General features: G+C 39.2%; 2 protein-coding genes and 1 pseudogene across 2 annotated transcripts; 2 read left to right on the top strand and 1 right to left on the bottom strand.

Moving 5' to 3' along the window:
• Positions 1–1,691, top strand: part of LOC124081054 (cytochrome P450 3A11-like) — a 33,845-nt pseudogene extending 32,154 nt beyond the window's left edge.
• Positions 1,692–2,061: 370 nt separating this feature from the next.
• On the bottom strand, positions 2,062–3,000 carry LOC124081066 (olfactory receptor 2AE1-like). Its single transcript, XM_046427198.1, has one exon. It carries the CDS (start codon positions 2,998–3,000, stop codon positions 2,062–2,064), a length of 939 nt encoding a protein of 312 aa, XP_046283154.1.
• A 16,924-nt stretch (positions 3,001–19,924) lies between these two features.
• Positions 19,925–20,863, top strand: LOC124081067 (olfactory receptor 2AE1-like). The gene has a single exon (XM_046427199.1). It carries the CDS (start codon positions 19,925–19,927, stop codon positions 20,861–20,863), a length of 939 nt encoding a protein of 312 aa, XP_046283155.1.
• The last annotated feature ends 87 nt before the right edge of the window (positions 20,864–20,950 follow it).

Genomic DNA, 20,950 nt, shown 5'->3' with positions numbered 1-20,950 from the left:
TGTTTCTCTCTATGCAGAAAATATTTGCAAACTATCTGAAATTTAAGAATAGTAATGTGTTACATTTATGGAACTATGTGGAATCTCTCCTGCGAAGAATACACTTTTCATTGAGTCACAAAAAGCAAGGTTCTGTATGGCTTATTTCTAGGGACTGATCATTTATTATGCAATTTCTTTCCCATTTGTTCATGTTCCATATGGGAAAGGAGGAGACAGAAGTGGTGACCATTTTATTTGAGGAGTCAGGGTAGTCAGGTAGTTACCCTGTAAGCAGGAAGGAACTTAAATCTTGGAGAAAGTAGGTCTCTAGTACATCTGAGATGGGGCAGGTACTTTCTGCAAGCTCCTAATATTTCCCAGATTGGAACTTCTCAATCTCCATGACAATTGTCTTCCCTTCTCTCTCTTGGGTGTAGAAGATTACTCTGTTGGAGGTACCCCCAACACTAAAGGAATGACTTGGTGAGAATGGGACTAAAGGGATACTCAAAACTATGTAGGACTCAAATGTTCCCCATTTGCACTTCAAAGAGGAAGAGAAACTTTAGGGGGAGAAAGCATGTTGTTCCCTGAAGGTCTTTTCCATCTTTAAACTTCATGGGTTCTATCAAGAGGCATGCCTGGACTCTTAGAAGGGAAGGACTGCTCCTAGAGTTCAAATTATAAAACCTGATCAGGGTTACCTATGAAACCCATCCATGAAGCAACCTAAGCAAACATCCATGAAGTTCACTTTATTTCGCTTTAAAAAAAGGGTTTGAAATAATACCAAAAAGTTAATTTAAATTAGTTAAATTCATCTATTTTGCTGAAAATTTTTTATTTGTGTTGCTGGGGAACCAAGGGCATCACACATGCTAGGCAAATGTTCTACCACTCAGGCTCATCATCACCTGTTTTCCTAAAATTTAAATTAAAAAGAACACAAGCCAACATTATTTTATCTCAGCGATGGTAGAGAATAGATGCTCATGAAATACTTCTTTAAATGGACAGAGGCATGTATGCTTTCATTCTACAATATTGTCAAAGCTTAAAGAATAAATGTAAGGAATCCCAGACACATGAGGCTGAAAGTAGTTTTTATATGTTTGTATAGCTTTATTGTCTGAAATGTACCTTTTCCGATTCTTTTCTGTTGTTCGGGTTTCATTTACTACATCTAAATATACTTGCTTAATGTTTGCAGATTCCTCTGAAATTAAGCAAGACACCATTTCTTCAACCAGAAAAACCCATTGTTCTAAAGGTTGTGTCAAGAGATGAGCCTGGAAAGTAGAGTCTAAATCTCCCTAAAAATCTCTGCTCTGTTCTTCAAAGAAGATGTATCTCAGAACAAAAGACATATTGATTTTCTCTGTGAATAAAAATTGGTATTGAAGATGGATTTATGGGTGCATGCTGCTCCTGAGTTACTAGGGATGCTGGACCTTTGCTGGGCTTGTTCAGTGTCTGTGCACAGTATTATGTGTTGTGTGATGGAAAGGAGGTAACCATCTGTGTGCCAGATATGAAGACTCAGCCTCTCTGGTTTTTGGGGATTCTATCCACCCACCTCTGCACCCTCACCTCTTCATATTTGCCCTTATAAATTCTTAAACACTGCTTCAGTAACTCAAAAGATCTGAGTACAAATATTTTATCATCAACTCTTTCTTTCAAAACACGCTTTACTTCACAGGTTTCTAATATTAATCAGCACATTCTAATTTTATACTCCCTAAATAGTCTTTGCTGTCGTGATTTACATATGTATTATCAATAAAAATAATGATAGAAAAGGTCTTTATATATTTATCTTAATATTTTTAGAGTATCACTGAACTTCGTATGTCTACTTTAAATGGGATTTGTAAAGGTTTTTCCATAATACTCTGAAGGATTATAGACACATACACAATGCTACTTGAATTCCTGCAACTAAGTTAAAATAGTGAAGGTATACGTAAACCACTTTATTCTTGGGATAGTCAAAGTACGTCATGGATCTGGATTCTTGAAAATTCTTAGAGGTTTACCCATAATAACACTCTATACTTGGGCCAACTACAGGTGTAGTCATTGGGTGATAATACCTCTCCTCAACACTCTCCTCAGAGCCTTAGCTACATCCTTATTCCGGAGAGTATAAATCAGAGGATTCAGTGTGGGAGTAATGATGCTATAGAACACAGAACCAACTTTGTCTTGCAGTGGAGTGCGCTGGGACCTGGGCCTCATGTATGAGAAGATGCAGGCACCAAACCAGAGAGAGACCACAATGAAGTGGGAGCTACAAGTGGCAAAAGCATTTCTCTTACTCCCAGCTGAATGCATCTCAATGACACTGTGCAGGATGAAGCCATAGGATGTAGAAACCAGGATGATGGGGAGGAGGAGAAGCACGATGCTACAGATATACACTGTGGTCTCATAGACGGTGACATCACCACATACCAACTTCACAACAGCTGGATACTCACAGTAGAAGTGGTGTATTTTCCGAGATCCACAGAAGGGAAAGTGCATCAAGATGACTGTGTGAATTAGGGAGTTCAGAGATGCCCCCAACCATGAGGTGAGGGCCATCATCAGCGCCACCTTCCTGCTCATGAGCACAGTGTAACGCAGAGGGTGACAGATGGCAACATACCTGTCATAGGACATGAGAGCTAGCAGAACACACTCAGCGCCACCCAGAGACAAATAGAGGAAGTGCTGGGTGGCACAGCCCACGAAGGAGATGGACTTGCTGCCAGACAGGTAGTTGGTAGCCATCTTGGGGATGGTTGTGCAGAAGTGCATCAGGTCCATGAGGGAGAGCTGGCTGAGCAGGAAGTACATGGGGGTGTGAAGCCCACGATCCACACAGATGAGGAGGATGGTGAGGGTGTTGCCACTCAGTGCAACAAGGTAGACCACCATGGTCAGGAAGAAAAGGAAAAGGTGGGTCGGGGAGTCATCGAAGAGCCCTTCAAGGATGAAGTCTGCCAGAGACGTCTGATTCCTCAGCCACATGGTCCCTTCAAAGTCCTTGGGGAAACAGGGAGTGGAGACAAAGTGTGATGCCAGAAATATGGGATCCTGTGTACAGGGTGATAAGCTCTCTTGATCCAAGAAAACATTTATGAAGAGCTTTTTCTCTCTTTGTAAGTATCCAGAAACTGAAATTATTGAAATTCAATTTTTTTCAAAAGAAGACAAACCTAAAATTTGTCATCACGATCATGGTCATTTGAAATTCCAAGACTCTAATAAGGGCCAGAATTTATGACTCTTCTTACTAAATATAGGCATATGTGTGTGTAATCATATATATGATTTGTGTTAGTGTGTTTCCGTGTTTTTATGGTTGTTGGATTATGTTTCTTATTTTACCAGGCAGGTTCTAACAAGAGCAGATGAACCACTAAGACATTTCTAGTTATGCATGTAATTGTTAAGGGTTGTGTTACAGAACTTTGGCCTTATTTCTTTGTGGAAGCTGGTTAAGGAGTTGGTGTACAGCTGTCATGTTTAAGTCTGCTGTGGAAACTTAAAGTCTACAGGACAAGCAGTAGAAAGGGAAAATAGTACAAAGCCGGGCAGACAAGAGACAGACGAAATCCCAAAGCATGAGCTGTGACCCCACAAGAGAAAACAAAAAGAGTCAGTCTGCTTGTCTATGGAATTAGGGATTAAGGTTCTTCTTTTTATATTGGCCCTTTTGAATTCTACAAACTATTAGGGTTTCTTTTGACATAATTAAAAAGCATAAAATAGGCTTCAATTCAGTCCCCATACTTCCCCTTTCCCTCTCCTCCTCCCTTCCTCTGATGCCTTCCCTCTACTCTGCTGATCTGTATTTATGTATGGTTTTTTTGTTAGTTACTTGTGGTTATACCTAAAGATGAAATCCATATGGTATGTTCATACAGGCACATGGGAAATTTAGGTCAGATTTCTAATGAAGCTGAATGAACACCCCTAGCCCAGAATTCCAAGAGCCTAAAGGAGAATCCTGGGGAAGGTAGAGCAACTGCAGACCCAGCCACTGCTCCATACCAGCGAGGTGTGAGCCAGCAGACCAGCAAAAATGTATTAGTACTACAGGATGGCTGCTTACCTTCTGCCCTCTAATCTCCCAGGAACCTCTTCTTGAGACCCACCTTAAACAGAAATGATGGATTAGAGGGAATTTGGTGAGATGTAGTTCATCCTAGCCAATCTCACACATCGCAAAGTCACTGCAATCCATTTTCTGCCCTTTTGGTACACATGAACACCTCCATCAGTCAGGGTAACCTCCAAATACAAAAATGATACCTGTGTAACTAAATACAATACATCCAGCATGAAGGCAAACACATTAACCCTTTCTCCAGGAGAAAATCCAAAGTTCTTTATTTTTCCTTGGGGAGATATTCATTGCTCTGATACATGTGTTCCCTTTAATATCCTGGAACTTCAAAATTTTCTGGATGAAAGGCTGGCTTTGAACTCAAGATCTTCCTGTCTCAGCCTCCTGAGCTGCTGGGATTACATGGTGTGTGCCACCGTGCCCAGCAGGCATAGTGGTTTTAACCTACCAAAGAAGAACAAGGAAGGAGGACCCCAATCTACCTTTAGCATGATCTAAAGGAATTCTCTGAAATCTCACGTCCAACTCTAGGACCTTGCAGGTGACCAGAAAGGAGTTTTGACCAAACACATTCATCAGGTTTCCATGTTACAAAGGTGGCAAGATTAGGCAGGTAACATGACTAAGCCAAACAGACCAGGTCTCAGGAAAACAATGGCATGAATGCCATGATGAGTGATCAGTGTCACTCAGGGTCAGAGACAGAAGTGGTAGAGCTGCATGAGACAGGAGTGCTGCCCTGTCCAAAGCCCCTTCACTCCAGTTCATTGCTACTAAACATCTGGATTTTTGAAGAAAATTTGAAAATATCAGTTTTATTTGAAATCTCCGGTTTTTAAAGTTTTGTCAATTAATTAGAACTTAAAAAAAAAAAAAACACCCTGGCCAACATCATTCAGGCCAAATAAAAAATATCTGCAAAATGGATATTTTTATCCTTTGTGAATCACCCAATTTGTAGTTTAGGGCAGATGTATCCCTTACATTATGTGACCTTCTTTTCTCTTCTGACTACATGAAAGTAGGCTATTATTTGAGGGTTCAAGGGACCTAGGGTTCCAATATCTATATCAGATGGTGGAACTAACACTACCTGCTAAATAAACAGAAGATACTTTAAAAATGAGATTAAGAAAGTAATATGATGAATATATTGCATTGAATTGGAATTGAAGGTGATAATTTTACTTCCATTTTCATCTCAAAAGCTAGGTAAAAAGAGGAGAAAAAGATGGAATTGAAGACAAGGTACAAAACCATAGTGAATTCAGGAAGAATATGGTATTATAAAATATGTTGACAATACCTAACGCAGATGAGATTTTAAGAACAAATTTATGTTAAATATAGTACTCAATTCTCTGATTTTTAGAATGGGAATTGTTAGCACCCAGAAAAGAAAGAAATTATATCAGATATGGACCAAAGTAAGAACAGGAAGTTCTATTTATAGAAAACTTGAAAGTGCGCCAATTTTACTATATGATTCAAGTCAGGGGAAAAGCAGAAAACTATTGAAGATACATTTTATTTTATAAACACAACCAAATAAATAAGTTCACTTCTTAGGAAAATAATCCTGGGTTAGTTTAAAGGAAACACGCCACAGGCTTTCTGCATATAATTTAAAAACAACTCACTGGGAACTTAATAAAATATGTGGCATGAATTTAAAAGGCCAGGTTTTTGGAAAAAATAAATTATTTGTGGTTGATTGAAATGTCTTACAAAATGCAATGTCAAAGTCACTGTCACAGGAAGGAATAGAACTTCTCTTTAAAAATGTAAAGATTGCTCATGCTGAAAATCATGTAAAAATAAAATTATGAGAAAAAAAAATTCTGGATGATATATATGAAAAAATTCTTATGGAAACAACAAAGAAATACTATTTACTACCACCCATGGGATAGATCTTCTTATCCAAAAGATGGTTAACCAGTAGTTTGGATATCAGCCCCTGTTTCCTCACTCAGTCCTGGCATCTGTTCAATAGATCCATGAACAAACTGGACATGGCATCAGGGAGAAAGATTATTCCTGGATTGAGTATGATGGATGTACACTCACCAAGACCAATCTGTCTGAAGCCACTGCTGAATATCCATGGCTAACAGCAAAGACCATCATGAGTTCCCAACATCGCACCATTCCCTGGGGTGATCAGCCAGCCCCTCCATAGCACATTGATGACATTGAACCACATTCAACATGAAAGGGACACTCCTTTTTTTTTACCTCGACTGGACACTCACTCTGGGTATGGATTTTGCTTCCTCTCCTGAAGTGCTGCTGCCAGAACTACCATCTCTGGACTCACAGAATACTTTATTCACCATAAGGGTATTCCATGCAGCATTGCTCCTGAACAGGGAGCTCGATTCACAGCAAACAAGTGTGTAATGTGGCCTGTGTTCATGGGATTTGTTATACTTAACATAGGTCCTCCATCTTCCTGAAACACAAACCTGATAGAATGGTGAAATACTCATGTAAGACTCTGCCTCAAGCAACACCTAGGTGGCAACACCTCTCATTGCTGGGCAATGTCCTCCAGGATGTGATACATGCTCCATGTCTCCATCTAATTTATGGTACTGCTTCTCCCACAGCAAGAATTCATAGGATCAGACCCCCAAGCATTCAATGGATAGAAATGAGAGTGTGTTCTCTCCCTATAAAATTGATGTCGATGAACCACCAACATTTCTGTTCTGCTGCTTTAGAAAACTCTTAGCGACAAAGGGAGAGATTCTTCCACCCAGACACAAAGTGATTACATTTTCTTACGGAAACAAGAAAGAAATACTCATTACTACCACCCACTGGATAGAGATTCTTATGCAAAAAAGGGTTAACTTGAACTTTGGATATCAGCCCCTGTTTCCTCACTCAGTCCTGGCATCTGCCCAATAGATCCGTGAACAAACTGGACATGGCATCCAGGGTAAAGTTTATCCCTGAGACTTGAGGTTGCCACTTTAGGATGCTCATTATAGCTGAATCAACAGGTGAAGAAGAAGGTCACTCTGTGGCAGGGAGTGATTGATTCTGCCTAGGAAGGGAAACTGAGTTGCTACTACACAATACAGAGAGGAAGAGCAAGTGTGCCATAGGATGTTTTCTCGGTGCCTCTTCAAACTCCCAGGTCCTGTGATGGAGGGCAATAGGAAACTAAAGCCCAAGTCAGGTCACACTGATAAGGGCTCAGATACTTCAGAGATGAAAGATGAAGGTTTGGGTCACCCAACTGACCAGGAACAATGACCAGCTGTGAACCAAGGCAGTATGGACAGTGGAGTGAAATAGGATAGTTATAAAGACCAGTAATGACCATGTGGACAACTCTCAGGAACACAAACTGCCATTCTTTTCCATTTCTTTTTAATGCTGATAAGAATTTGTATATTTATATTACACAAATTAAGTGTTTATTTCATTGTCATCCTCCTATCAAACATGAGGTGTGAATAAAACCTAAAATCATATCTCAGTATTTCAATAACTGGATATAAATGAAGGAGTATGAATCAGTAGAAACAGAATATATTTCACACAAAATGCAAAAAAAAAGGATTTTTCTCCCTTAATGAGGAAAGGGTTGCATATTTTATGTAATCTACTTGGGAAAAGATGATAATATCTTAGGTTATACATAGAATAGTCATATCAGATTAGGTAGAAGGACATTTTATGTTGTCTTAACTTGAATAATGAGCAAAATTTTTAAAAACTGCATGAGTGCTGTGTTGACACAAAACAAAGCAACCATACCTATGTCGTGGGTAGATTTGTGAGTCAACAGATGACAAAAAAAATGCTGAAAAAACTAGGTTTTTCACATTGATTCAGCCACACTTGCCAATCTGCCCTCTCTCCAGTTCTCCCACAAACACTAGTCAGAATGAGAAGTTGATCTCCATGGGGAAATTAGACTCAAAAAAGTCATAAACTAAGTAGAGCCTTCTATCACTTCTTACCTCCTAAATATCTTCCTATACTTTCACATATTCTTAATCACAGATGTACATTAACAGGAAAGAACCACCACCATTGAAGGAAAGTGATCATGACAATTGTAAGAGTAAATACCAGTAATTAAAAATAATTATGTGAGTATGAAAAATAAACTTCAAAAATAAAAGCAAAAAACACAGGACTTAATGCATTCTGATCACATTTCAACTCTGCCAGTAAAAACGAACTCACATTTATTTTTCTTCTGTCCTAGGGTCGCTCTAGGATTATAATGACAGTCATGTCACACTGCTACTTCCTGCTCAGCTTCTGTGGACTAAGAGAACAATTTCAACCCTGATGCCCCTGATTACTCCAACCCAGTCAACATGATCTGCATACTTCTTTTCTACCTAATTATAGACACACATTTCTTTCTCTTTCTTCATTAGTTTCTGAATATCTCTATGAACCTCTTGGCATAAGTTTTCCATGATCTGGCTCTATTCTCTTTTCCTTCCTTAAGCAACCCATTCTTACCTGTACCCTTAAATTATGTTTTTCTCTATCTTCTCAGGAAACATCCTCATGTGCTGATGAGATGTCACCATTGATTAAAGGATAATCTCACAATGCCCTAGTTTCTGATAAAGGCTTCTAAACACCTCAAGCCCCAACACTATCTTACCTGCAATTTTCTCTGCAGAGATTTTTGCACAGAAGTGAAATGGATTGAGAAGAAGAACAGTCCTCCCAGCCACACATTGGCTATTGGTCTTCCACACAAGCACTTGCTGAAGTACTCCTCAGACTCCTCCTCTAACCCTGGAAGCTGCATCTTCTTGTAGAATATTAGATAGAATATTTGTCCAGCTCACTCATCATGGTTTGCACTAATTACCTTAGGATGAAGCATCACACAAACAACAGGACATGGTGTTCTGGGAGCCTCTCAAAATCTGTGTTCATTATTTTGAGCCCTGTCAGATAGATTAAGTAAAACTGAACACATCGGGCCCCTATTAGTTGGGACTTGGTGTGGTGCATATGTTTCCTCTTGACTCTGAACTTATATTTGAACTTCCTTCCATTACCAGATTGAGAGCCTGGAAAATAGAAATGGCCATTCATGTTACCTGAGTAAGGTACTAAACATAATAGCAGGTTAATCCTCAATGCTCCCAGAGTTCAACAAAAAACCTCTTTGCAGTCTCTGTGGTTTTGGATCACTATAGCACACTTGTCATAGTTTACCTCATTCCCTAGTAGTAACATACAAGTATGTATGTGTTATGCAGTTACTAAGCTCCTTCCATATCACAGAGATGTTTCCTCAACAGTAATCAAAGGGGTCAGAAGAGGCCAGACTGGCCTGACCTGAGCCAGTCATGAGGAAAGAGGAGCATGCTCCATGAGGGATGAAACATCCCCACTAATCCTCAGGACCTGTGATGTCAGCAGAGGTGAATAGAAATCTGAAGACCTGATGGCATCAGGGATTCCCATTCAGAAGACACACCGGATGTCTTCTGGGCACCATTACTCGAGATACCAATTAGTCTGTGCCGTGTGCACTGAAGTGAGTATCCCATGGTGCTGTATTTGAAGTTTGTTTGCAGGGGTGTGGGAATTGGGTAATTTGGGGAATCTGGTTCTGAAGATAACATGGGAATACTCTCTCTAGGGGCTAGTTAATAATACAGAGTAACTGTTCCTACAGTCCCTGATTTGTTTTGTTCATTACAGAATTCCATGTCTCAGTAGCCCCTTTCCATGCTACTCTTTTGAGAAGACAGTCTGAGTGTCTTCTTGCCCAGTGGCCACTTTACTGCTTTTTCCCATGTGTCGTATTATAGAAATGGCAGCAGGTAATTCTCATGCTCAGTCTTGTTGGTGCTTCAATTCTATGGACCACACAAAATAGCATGTCAGGAGAGAGAGAAAGAACAGTACATTTCCCTACATTTCATTTACTCCCATGTTTTATTCACTCACTGCCCTCCTCTCATCATGAGCATATTTGAGCTATTCTTGTTTCTCTTTTCTCAACTCAGATATTAAAATGCCTTGCTTCACTGAGCTTACCTTGACTCTATATCATGGCTTGTTGTTTAAGTAGAGGAAACATATTAGCACTTGCTTCAAAACCTACAGGCTATTACTCTTATCTGGTACCTCCCTTTATGACAGAATATAGTTTTAATTAAGGCAGTCTTGGCATTTATATGATTTATTCATTGTTTGAGAAATATTTTATGAGCACCTGCTGCATTCCAAGAACTGTACTGATTACATAGTGATTAACAAGCATGAGGGGTCTTTTCATCCTTAGGAGTTACAGACACAACTATGTCAACTTGGGTTAAGGATTTGTAATACAAGTGACATATGACAGAAGGTGTTGAATCTTTTTTTTTCTTTTTAGTTATGTCTAACATTAGGATTCATTTTGACATAATTACAAAGCATGGAATGTAATTTGTCCCAATTCAGTCCGTAGTATTTCTCTTTCCCTTCCTTTCTCCCTCTCCCTTTTCTTTCTTCTACTCTACTGATCTTTCTGCTATTTACTTTCAGGGTTTTTAAATAGAAACTTATGGATATACATTATGGTGAGATTCCTTGTGGAATATCCACGTATGTGATATAATCATATATGAATTTTACATATATTCATATATGTGAAAGTTACTTCAGATTCACTCTGCTGCTCTTCCCTTATCATGTACCATCTCCCCCTTCTCATTCCCCTTTATCTAGTCCACCTATCTCACTTCTATTTTGATAGAATCCCCCATTTTCCTTTAATCTTTTCCTCTCTTCTTTTTTTCTTATTTTGGACTAGCTTTTACAAATCAGAGAAAACATTCAATCTTTAGTTTTTCTTATCTGGCATATCTCAATGAAAATGATAGTCTCCCTTTCCATCCAGTAACTAGTAAATACCATAATTTCATTCTCCTTTATGGCTGAATAATAGTCCATTGGTTATGGGTGGAGATATATCACATTTTCTTATTCATTCATTTCTTGAAACACAACTTGGTTGGTTCCATAGCTTGGAACAAAATAAAAAAGTAGTGATATTCCCATGCATTTTGTCAGATCATAATGGAATGAAATTGGAAGTCAATGACAAAATAAAAAATAAAAATTTCTCCATCACCTGGAGACTAAACAATATGATACTGAATGAACAATGGGTTACAGATTGGAGGAGACAAACATAAGTCTTTTAAAACTGATAAAATTTTAGTAAAGTCAGTTTCTAAAGTAAACATACAAAAGTCAATCACTTTCCTATACTTTAATAAAGAAAACTGTTGTAAACGAAATTAGGAAAACTATTCCATTCACAATAACCTGGAAAAAAGTGGTACTAAATATTATAGTGGATTTCAGGAAACTTTGCAATGAAAACTATATAATGCTTAACACAGAGATTGAAGAAGACCTTAGAATATGGAAAAATGTCCCATGTTCTTGGATAGGCAGAATTAATATTATTAAGATGACCATATCACACAAAGTATTACAGAGATTCAATCCAATTTCCATCAAAACACCAATGACATTCTTCACAGAGCTAGAAGAGGCAACTCTAAAATTCCTTTGAAAAGATAAGAGACCCAGAGTAGCCAAAGGAATCCTGAGCAAACAGTGATGCTGGAGGCATTACAATACCAGACCTCAAAATATGCTACAGAGCTATAGTAACAAAACAGCATGGCACAAAAATGGACTGAAGAACAATGGAACAGAATAGAAGATGGAGAGATAAACACACATAATAACAATTATCTAATACTAGACAAACATACCAAAAACATTCACTGGAGACAAGACAGCCTTTTGAGTAAATGGTGCTGGGAATACTGGAAATCCATATGTCGAAAAATGAAACTTGACCTCTATCTCTAACAAAGACAAAGATTGAATGTTTTCTCTGATTTGTAAAAGCTAGTCCAAAATAAGAAAAAAAGAAGAGAGGAAAAGATTAAAGGAAAATGGGGGATTCTATCAAAATAGAAGTGAGATAGGTGGACTAGATAAAGGGGAATGAGAAGGGGGAGATGGTACATGATAAGGGAAGAGCAGCAGAGTGAATCTGAAGTAACTTTCACATATATGAATATATGTAAAATTCATATATGATTATATCACATACGTGGATATTCCACAAGGAATCTCACCATAATGTATATCCATAAGTTTCTATTTAAAAACCCTGAAAGTAAATAGCAGAAAGATCAGTAGAGTAGAAGAAAGAAAAGGGAGAGGGAGAAAGGAAGGGAAAGAGAAATACTACGGACTGAATTGGGACAAATTACATTCCATGCTTTGTAATTATGTCAAAATGAATCCTAATGTTAGACATAACTAAAAAGAAAAAAAAAAGATTCAACACCTTCTGTCATATGTCACTTGTATTACAAATCCTTAACCCAAGTTGACATAGTTGTGTCTGTAACTCCTAAGGATGAAAAGACCCCTCATGCTTGTTAATCACTATGTAATCAGTACAGTTCTTGGAATGCAGCAGGTGCTCATAAAATATTTCTCAAACAATGAATAAATCATATAAATGCCAAGACTGCCTTAATTAAAACTATATTCTGTCATAAAGGGAGGTACCAGATAAGAGTAATAGCCTGTAGGTTTTGAAGCAAGTGCTAATATGTTTCCTCTACTTAAACAACAAGCCATGATATAGAGTCAAGGTAAGCTCAGTGAAGCAAGGCATTTTAATATCTGAGTTGAGAAAAGAGAAACAAGAATAGCTCAAATATGCTCATGATGAGAGGAGGGCAGTGAGTGAATAAAACATGGGAGTAAATGAAATGTAGGGAAATGTACTGTTCTTTCTCTCTCTCCTGACATGCTATTTTGTGTGGTCCATAGAATTGAAGCACCAACAAGACTGAGCATGAGAATTACCTGCTGCCATTTCTATAATACGACACATGGGAAAAAGCAGTAAAGTGGCCACTGGGCAAGAAGACACTCAGACTGTCTTCTCAAAAGAGTAGCATGGAAAGGGGCTACTGAGACATGGAATTCTGTAATGAACAAAACAAATCAGGGACTGTAGGAACAGTTACTCTGTATTATTAACTAGCCCCTAGAGAGAGTATTCCCATGTTATCTTCAGAACCAGATTCCCCAAATTACCCAATTCCCACACCCCTGCAAACAAACTTCAAATACAGCACCATGGGATACTCACTTCAGTGCACACGGCACAGACTAATTGGTATCTCGAGTAATGGTGCCCAGAAGACATCCGGTGTGTCTTCTGAATGGGAATCCCTGATGCCATCAGGTCTTCAGATTTCTATTCACCTCTGCTGACATCACAGGTCCTGAGGATTAGTGGGGATGTTTCATCCCTCATGGAGCATGCTCCTCTTTCCTCATGACTGGCTCAGGTCAGGCCAGTCTGGCCTCTTCTGACCCCTTTGATTACTGTTGAGGAAACATCTCTGTGATATGGAAGGAGCTTAGTAACTGCATAACACATACATACTTGTATGTTACTACTAGGGAATGAGGTAAACTATGACAAGTGTGCTATAGTGATCCAAAACCACAGAGACTGCAAAGAGGTTTTTTGTTGAACTCTGGGAGCATTGAGGATTAACCTGCTATTATGTTTAGTACCTTACTCAGGTAACATGAATGGCCATTTCTATTTTCCAGGCTCTCAATCTGGTAATGGAAGGAAGTTCAAATATAAGTTCAGAGTCAAGAGGAAACATATGCACCACACCAAGTCCCAACTAATAGGGGCCCGATGTGTTCAGTTTTACTTAATCTATCTGACAGGGCTCAAAATAATGAACACAGATTTTGAGAGGCTCCCAGAACACCATGTCCTGTTGTTTGTGTGATGCTTCATCCTAAGGTAATTAGTGCAAACCATGATGAGTGAGCTGGACAAATATTCTATCTAATATTCTACAAGAAGATGCAGCTTCCAGGGTTAGAGGAGGAGTCTGAGGAGTACTTCAGCAAGTGCTTGTGTGGAAGACCAATAGCCAATGTGTGGCTGGGAGGACTGTTCTTCTTCTCAATCCATTTCACTTCTGTGCAAAAATCTCTGCAGAGAAAATTGCAGGTAAGATAGTGTTGGGGCTTGAGGTGTTTAGAAGCCTTTATCAGAAACTAGGGCATTGTGAGATTATCCTTTAATCAATGGTGACATCTCATCAGCACATGAGGATGTTTCCTGAGAAGATAGAGAAAAACATAATTTAAGGGTACAGGTAAGAATGGGTTGCTTAAGGAAGGAAAAGAGAATAGAGCCAGATCATGGAAAACTTATGCCAAGAGGTTCATAGAGATATTCAGAAACTAATGAAGAAAGAGAAAGAAATGTGTGTCTATAATTAGGTAGAAAAGAAGTATGCAGATCATGTTGACTGGGTTGGAGTAATCAGGGGCATCAGGGTTGAAATTGTTCTCTTAGTCCACAGAAGCTGAGCAGGAAGTAGCAGTGTGACATGACTGTCATTATAATCCTAGAGCGACCCTAGGACAGAAGAAAAATAAATGTGAGTTCGTTTTTACTGGCAGAGTTGAAATGTGATCAGAATGCATTAAGTCCTGTGTTTTTTGCTTTTATTTTTGAAGTTTATTTTTCATACTCACATAATTATTTTTAATTACTGGTATTTACTCTTACAATTGTCATGATCACTTTCCTTCAATGGTGGTGGTTCTTTCCTGTTAATGTACATCTGTGATTAAGAATATGTGAAAGTATAGGAAGATATTTAGGAGGTAAGAAGTGATAGAAGGCTCTACTTAGTTTATGACTTTTTTGAGTCTAATTTCCCCATGGAGATCAACTTCTCATTCTGACTAGTGTTTGTGGGAGAACTGGAGAGAGGGCAGATTGGCAAGTGTGGCTGAATCAATGTGAAAAACCTAGTTTTTTCAGCATTTTTTTTGTCATCTGTTGACTCACAAATCTACCCACGACATAGGTATGGTTGCTTTGTTTTGTGTCAACACAGCACTCATGCAGTTTTTAAAAATTTTGCTCATTATTCAAGTTAAGACAACATAAAATGTCCTTCTACCTAATCTGATATGACTATTCTATGTATAACCTAAGATATTATCATCTTTTCCCAAGTAGATTACATAAAATATGCAACCCTTTCCTCATTAAGGGAGAAAAATCCTTTTTTTTTGCATTTTGTGTGAAATATATTCTGTTTCTACTGATTCATACTCCTTCATTTATATCCAGTTATTGAAATACTGAGATATGATTTTAGGTTTTATTCACACCTCATGTTTGATAGGAGGATGACAATGAAATAAACACTTAATTTGTGTAATATAAATATACAAATTCTTATCAGCATTAAAAAGAAATGGAAAAGAATGGCAGTTTGTGTTCCTGAGAGTTGTCCACATGGTCATTACTGGTCTTTATAACTATCCTATTTCACTCCACTGTCCATACTGCCTTGGTTCACAGCTGGTCATTGTTCCTGGTCAGTTGGGTGACCCAAACCTTCATCTTTCATCTCTGAAGTATCTGAGCCCTTATCAGTGTGACCTGACTTGGGCTTTAGTTTCCTATTGCCCTCCATCACAGGACCTGGGAGTTTGAAGAGGCACCGAGAAAACATCCTATGGCACACTTGCTCTTCCTCTCTGTATTGTGTAGTAGCAACTCAGTTTCCCTTCCTAGGCAGAATCAATCACTCCCTGCCACAGAGTGACCTTCTTCTTCACCTGTTGATTCAGCTATAATGAGCATCCTAAAGTGGCAACCTCAAGTCTCAGGGATAAACTTTACCCTGGATGCCATGTCCAGTTTGTTCACGGATCTATTGGGCAGATGCCAGGACTGAGTGAGGAAACAGGGGCTGATATCCAAAGTTCAAGTTAACCCTTTTTTGCATAAGAATCTCTATCCAGTGGGTGGTAGTAATGAGTATTTCTTTCTTGTTTCCGTAAGAAAATGTAATCACTTTGTGTCTGGGTGGAAGAATCTCTCCCTTTGTCGCTAAGAGTTTTCTAAAGCAGCAGAACAGAAATGTTGGTGGTTCATCGACATCAATTTTATAGGGAGAGAACACACTCTCATTTCTATCCATTGAATGCTTGGGGGTCTGATCCTATGAATTCTTGCTGTGGGAGAAGCAGTACCATAAATTAGATGGAGACATGGAGCATGTATCACATCCTGGAGGACATTGCCCAGCAATGAGAGGTGTTGCCACCTAGGTGTTGCTTGAGGCAGAGTCTTACATGAGTATTTCACCATTCTATCAGGTTTGTGTTTCAGGAAGATGGAGGACCTATGTTAAGTATAACAAATCCCATGAACACAGGCCACATTACACACTTGTTTGCTGTGAATCGAGCTCCCTGTTCAGGAGCAATGCTGCATGGAATACCCTTATGGTGAATAAAGTATTCTGTGAGTCCAGAGATGGTAGTTCTGGCAGCAGCACTTCAGGAGAGGAAGCAAAATCCATACCCAGAGTGAGTGTCCAGTCGAGGTAAAAAAAAAGGAGTGTCCCTTTCATGTTGAATGTGGTTCAATGTCATCAATGTGCTATGGAGGGGCTGGCTGATCACCCCAGGGAATGGTGCGATGTTGGGAACTCATGATGGTCTTTGCTGTTAGCCATGGATATTCAGCAGTGGCTTCAGACAGATTGGTCTTGGTGAGTGTACATCCATCATACTCAATCCAGGAATAATCTTTCTCCCTGATGCCATGTCCAGTTTGTTCATGGATCTATTGAACAGATGCCAGGACTGAGTGAGGAAACAGGGGCTGATATCCAAACTACTGGTTAACCATCTTTTGGATAAGAAGATCTATCCCATGGGTGGTAGTAAATAGTATTTCTTTGTTGTTTCCATAAGAATTTTTTCATATATATCATCCAGAATTTTTTTTTCTCATAATTTTATTTTTACATGATTTTCAGCATGAGCAATCTTTACATTTTTAAAGAGAAGTTCTATTCCTTCCTGTGACAGTGACTTTGACATTGCATTTTGTAAGACATTTCAATCAACCACAAATAATTTATTTTTTCCAAAAACCTGGCCTTTTAAATTCATGCCACATATTTTATTAAGTTCCCAGTGAGTTGTTTTTAAATTATATGCAGAAAGCCTGTGGCGTGTTTCCTTTAAACTAACCCAGGATTATTTTCCTAAGAAGTGAACTTATTTATTTGGTTGTGTTTATAAAATAAAATGTATCTTCAATAGTTTTCTGCTTTTCCCCTGACTTGAATCATATAGTAAAATTGGCGCACTTTCAAGTTTTCTATAAATAGAACTTCCTGTTCTTACTTTGGTCCATATCTGATATAATTTCTTTCTTTTCTGGGTGCTAACAATTCCCATTCTAAAAATCAGAGAATTGAGTACTATATTTAACATAAATTTGTTCTTAAAATCTCATCTGCGTTAGGTATTGTCAACATATTTTATAATACCATATTCTTCCTGAATTCACTATGGTTTTGTACCTTGTCTTCAATTCCATCTTTTTCTCCTCTTTTTACCTAGCTTTTGAGATGAAAATGGAAGTAAAATTATCACCTTCAATTCCAATTCAATGCAATATATTCATCATATTACTTTCTTAATCTCATTTTTAAAGTATCTTCTGTTTATTTAGCAGGTAGTGTTAGTTCCACCATCTGATATAGATATTGGAACCCTAGGTCCCTTGAACCCTCAAATAATAGCCTACTTTCATGTAGTCAGAAGAGAAAAGAAGGTCACATAATGTAAGGGATACATCTGCCCTAAACTACAAATTGGGTGATTCACAAAGGATAAAAATATCCATTTTGCAGATATTTTTTATTTGGCCTGAATGATGTTGGCCAGGGTGTTTTTTTTTTTTTTAAGTTCTAATTAATTGACAAAACTTTAAAAACCGGAGATTTCAAATAAAACTGATATTTTCAAATTTTCTTCAAAAATCCAGATGTTTAGTAGCAATGAACTGGAGTGAAGGGGCTTTGGACAGGGCAGCACTCCTGTCTCATGCAGCTCTACCACTTCTGTCTCTGACCCTGAGTGACACTGATCACTCATCATGGCATTCATGCCATTGTTTTCCTGAGACCTGGTCTGTTTGGCTTAGTCATGTTACCTGCCTAATCTTGCCACCTTTGTAACATGGAAACCTGATGAATGTGTTTGGTCAAAACTCCTTTCTGGTCACCTGCAAGGTCCTAGAGTTGGACGTGAGATTTCAGAGAATTCCTTTAGATCATGCTAAAGGTAGATTGGGGTCCTCCTTCCTTGTTCTTCTTTGGTAGGTTAAAACCACTATGCCTGCTGGGCACGGTGGCACACACCATGTAATCCCAGCAGCTCAGGAGGCTGAGACAGGAAGATCTTGAGTTCAAAGCCAGCCTTTCATCCAGAAAATTTTGAAGTTCCAGGATATTAAAGGGAACACATGTATCAGAGCAATGAATATCTCCCCAAGGAAAAATAAAGAACTTTGGATTTTCTCCTGGAGAAAGGGTTAATGTGTTTGCCTTCATGCTGGATGTATTGTATTTAGTTACACAGGTATCATTTTTGTATTTGGAGGTTACCCTGACTGATGGAGGTGTTCATGTGTACCAAAAGGGCAGAAAATGGATTGCAGTGACTTTGCGATGTGTGAGATTGGCTAGGATGAACTACATCTCACCAAATTCCCTCTAATCCATCATTTCTGTTTAAGGTGGGTCTCAAGAAGAGGTTCCTGGGAGATTAGAGGGCAGAAGGTAAGCAGCCATCCTGTAGTACTAATACATTTTTGCTGGTCTGCTGGCTCACACCTCGCTGGTATGGAGCAGTGGCTGGGTCTGCAGTTGCTCTACCTTCCCCAGGATTCTCCTTTAGGCTCTTGGAATTCTGGGCTAGGGGTGTTCATTCAGCTTCATTAGAAATCTGACCTAAATTTCCCATGTGCCTGTATGAACATACCATATGGATTTCATCTTTAGGTATAACCACAAGTAACTAACAAAAAAACCATACATAAATACAGATCAGCAGAGTAGAGGGAAGGCATCAGAGGAAGGGAGGAGGAGAGGGAAAGGGGAAGTATGGGGACTGAATTGAAGCCTATTTTATGCTTTTTAATTATGTCAAAAGAAACCCTAATAGTTTGTAGAATTCAAAAGGGCCAATATAAAAAGAAGAACCTTAATCCCTAATTCCATAGACAAGCAGACTGACTCTTTTTGTTTTCTCTTGTGGGGTCACAGCTCATGCTTTGGGATTTCGTCTGTCTCTTGTCTGCCCGGCTTTGTACTATTTTCCCTTTCTACTGCTTGTCCTGTAGACTTTAAGTTTCCACAGCAGACTTAAACATGACAGCTGTACACCAACTCCTTAACCAGCTTCCACAAAGAAATAAGGCCAAAGTTCTGTAACACAACCCTTAACAATTACATGCATAACTAGAAATGTCTTAGTGGTTCATCTGCTCTTGTTAGAACCTGCCTGGTAAAATAAGAAACATAATCCAACAACCATAAAAACACGGAAACACACTAACACAAATCATATATATGATTACACACACATATGCCTATATTTAGTAAGAAGAGTCATAAATTCTGGCCCTTATTAGAGTCTTGGAATTTCAAATGACCATGATCGTGATGACAAATTTTAGGTTTGTCTTCTTTTGAAAAAAATTGAATTTCAATAATTTCAGTTTCTGGATACTTACAAAGAGAGAAAAAGCTCTTCATAAATGTTTTCTTGGATCAAGAGAGCTTATCACCCTGTACACAGGATCCCATATTTCTGGCATCACACTTTGTCTCCACTCCCTGTTTCCCCAAGGACTTTGAAGGGACCATGTGGCTGAGGAATCAGACGTCTCTGGCAGACTTCATCCTTGAAGGGCTCTTCGATGACTCCCCGACCCACCTTTTCCTTTTCTTCCTGACCATGGTGGTCTACCTTGTTGCACTGAGTGGCAACACCCTCACCATCCTCCTCATCTGTGTGGATCGTGGGCTTCACACCCCCATGTACTTCCTGCTCAGCCAGCTCTCCCTCATGGACCTGATGCACTTCTGCACAACCATCCCCAAGATGGCTACCAACTACCTGTCTGGCAGCAAGTCCATCTCCTTCGTGGGCTGTGCCACCCAGCACTTCCTCTATTTGTCTCTGGGTGGCGCTGAGTGTGTTCTGCTAGCTCTCATGTCCTATGACAGGTATGTTGCCATCTGTCACCCTCTGCGTTACACTGTGCTCATGAGCAGGAAGGTGGCGCTGATGATGGCCCTCACCTCATGGTTGGGGGCATCTCTGAACTCCCTAATTCACACAGTCATCTTGATGCACTTTCCCTTCTGTGGATCTCGGAAAATACACCACTTCTACTGTGAGTATCCAGCTGTTGTGAAGTTGGTATGTGGTGATGTCACCGTCTATGAGACCACAGTGTATATCTGTAGCATCGTGCTTCTCCTCCTCCCCATCATCCTGGTTTCTACATCCTATGGCTTCATCCTGCACAGTGTCATTGAGATGCATTCAGCTGGGAGTAAGAGAAATGCTTTTGCCACTTGTAGCTCCCACTTCATTGTGGTCTCTCTCTGGTTTGGTGCCTGCATCTTCTCATACATGAGGCCCAGGTCCCAGCGCACTCCACTGCAAGACAAAGTTGGTTCTGTGTTCTATAGCATCATTACTCCCACACTGAATCCTCTGATTTATACTCTCCGGAATAAGGATGTAGCTAAGGCTCTGAGGAGAGTGTTGAGGAGAGGTATTATCACCCAATGACTACACCTGTAGTTGGCCCAAGTATAGAGTGTTATTATGGGTAAACCTCTAAGAATTTTCAAGAATCCAGATCCATGACGTACTTTG

Source organism: Marmota monax, unplaced genomic scaffold (genome assembly GCF_021218885.2).
Source record: "Marmota monax isolate L192 unplaced genomic scaffold, Marmota_monax_Labrador192_F-V1.1 WCK01_AAM20220418_F8-fsc00405, whole genome shotgun sequence".
NCBI lineage: Eukaryota > Metazoa > Chordata > Mammalia > Rodentia > Sciuridae > Marmota > Marmota monax.
Note: the sequence above shows the minus strand (reverse complement) of the source record. Positions and strands in the feature narration are given on the sequence as shown.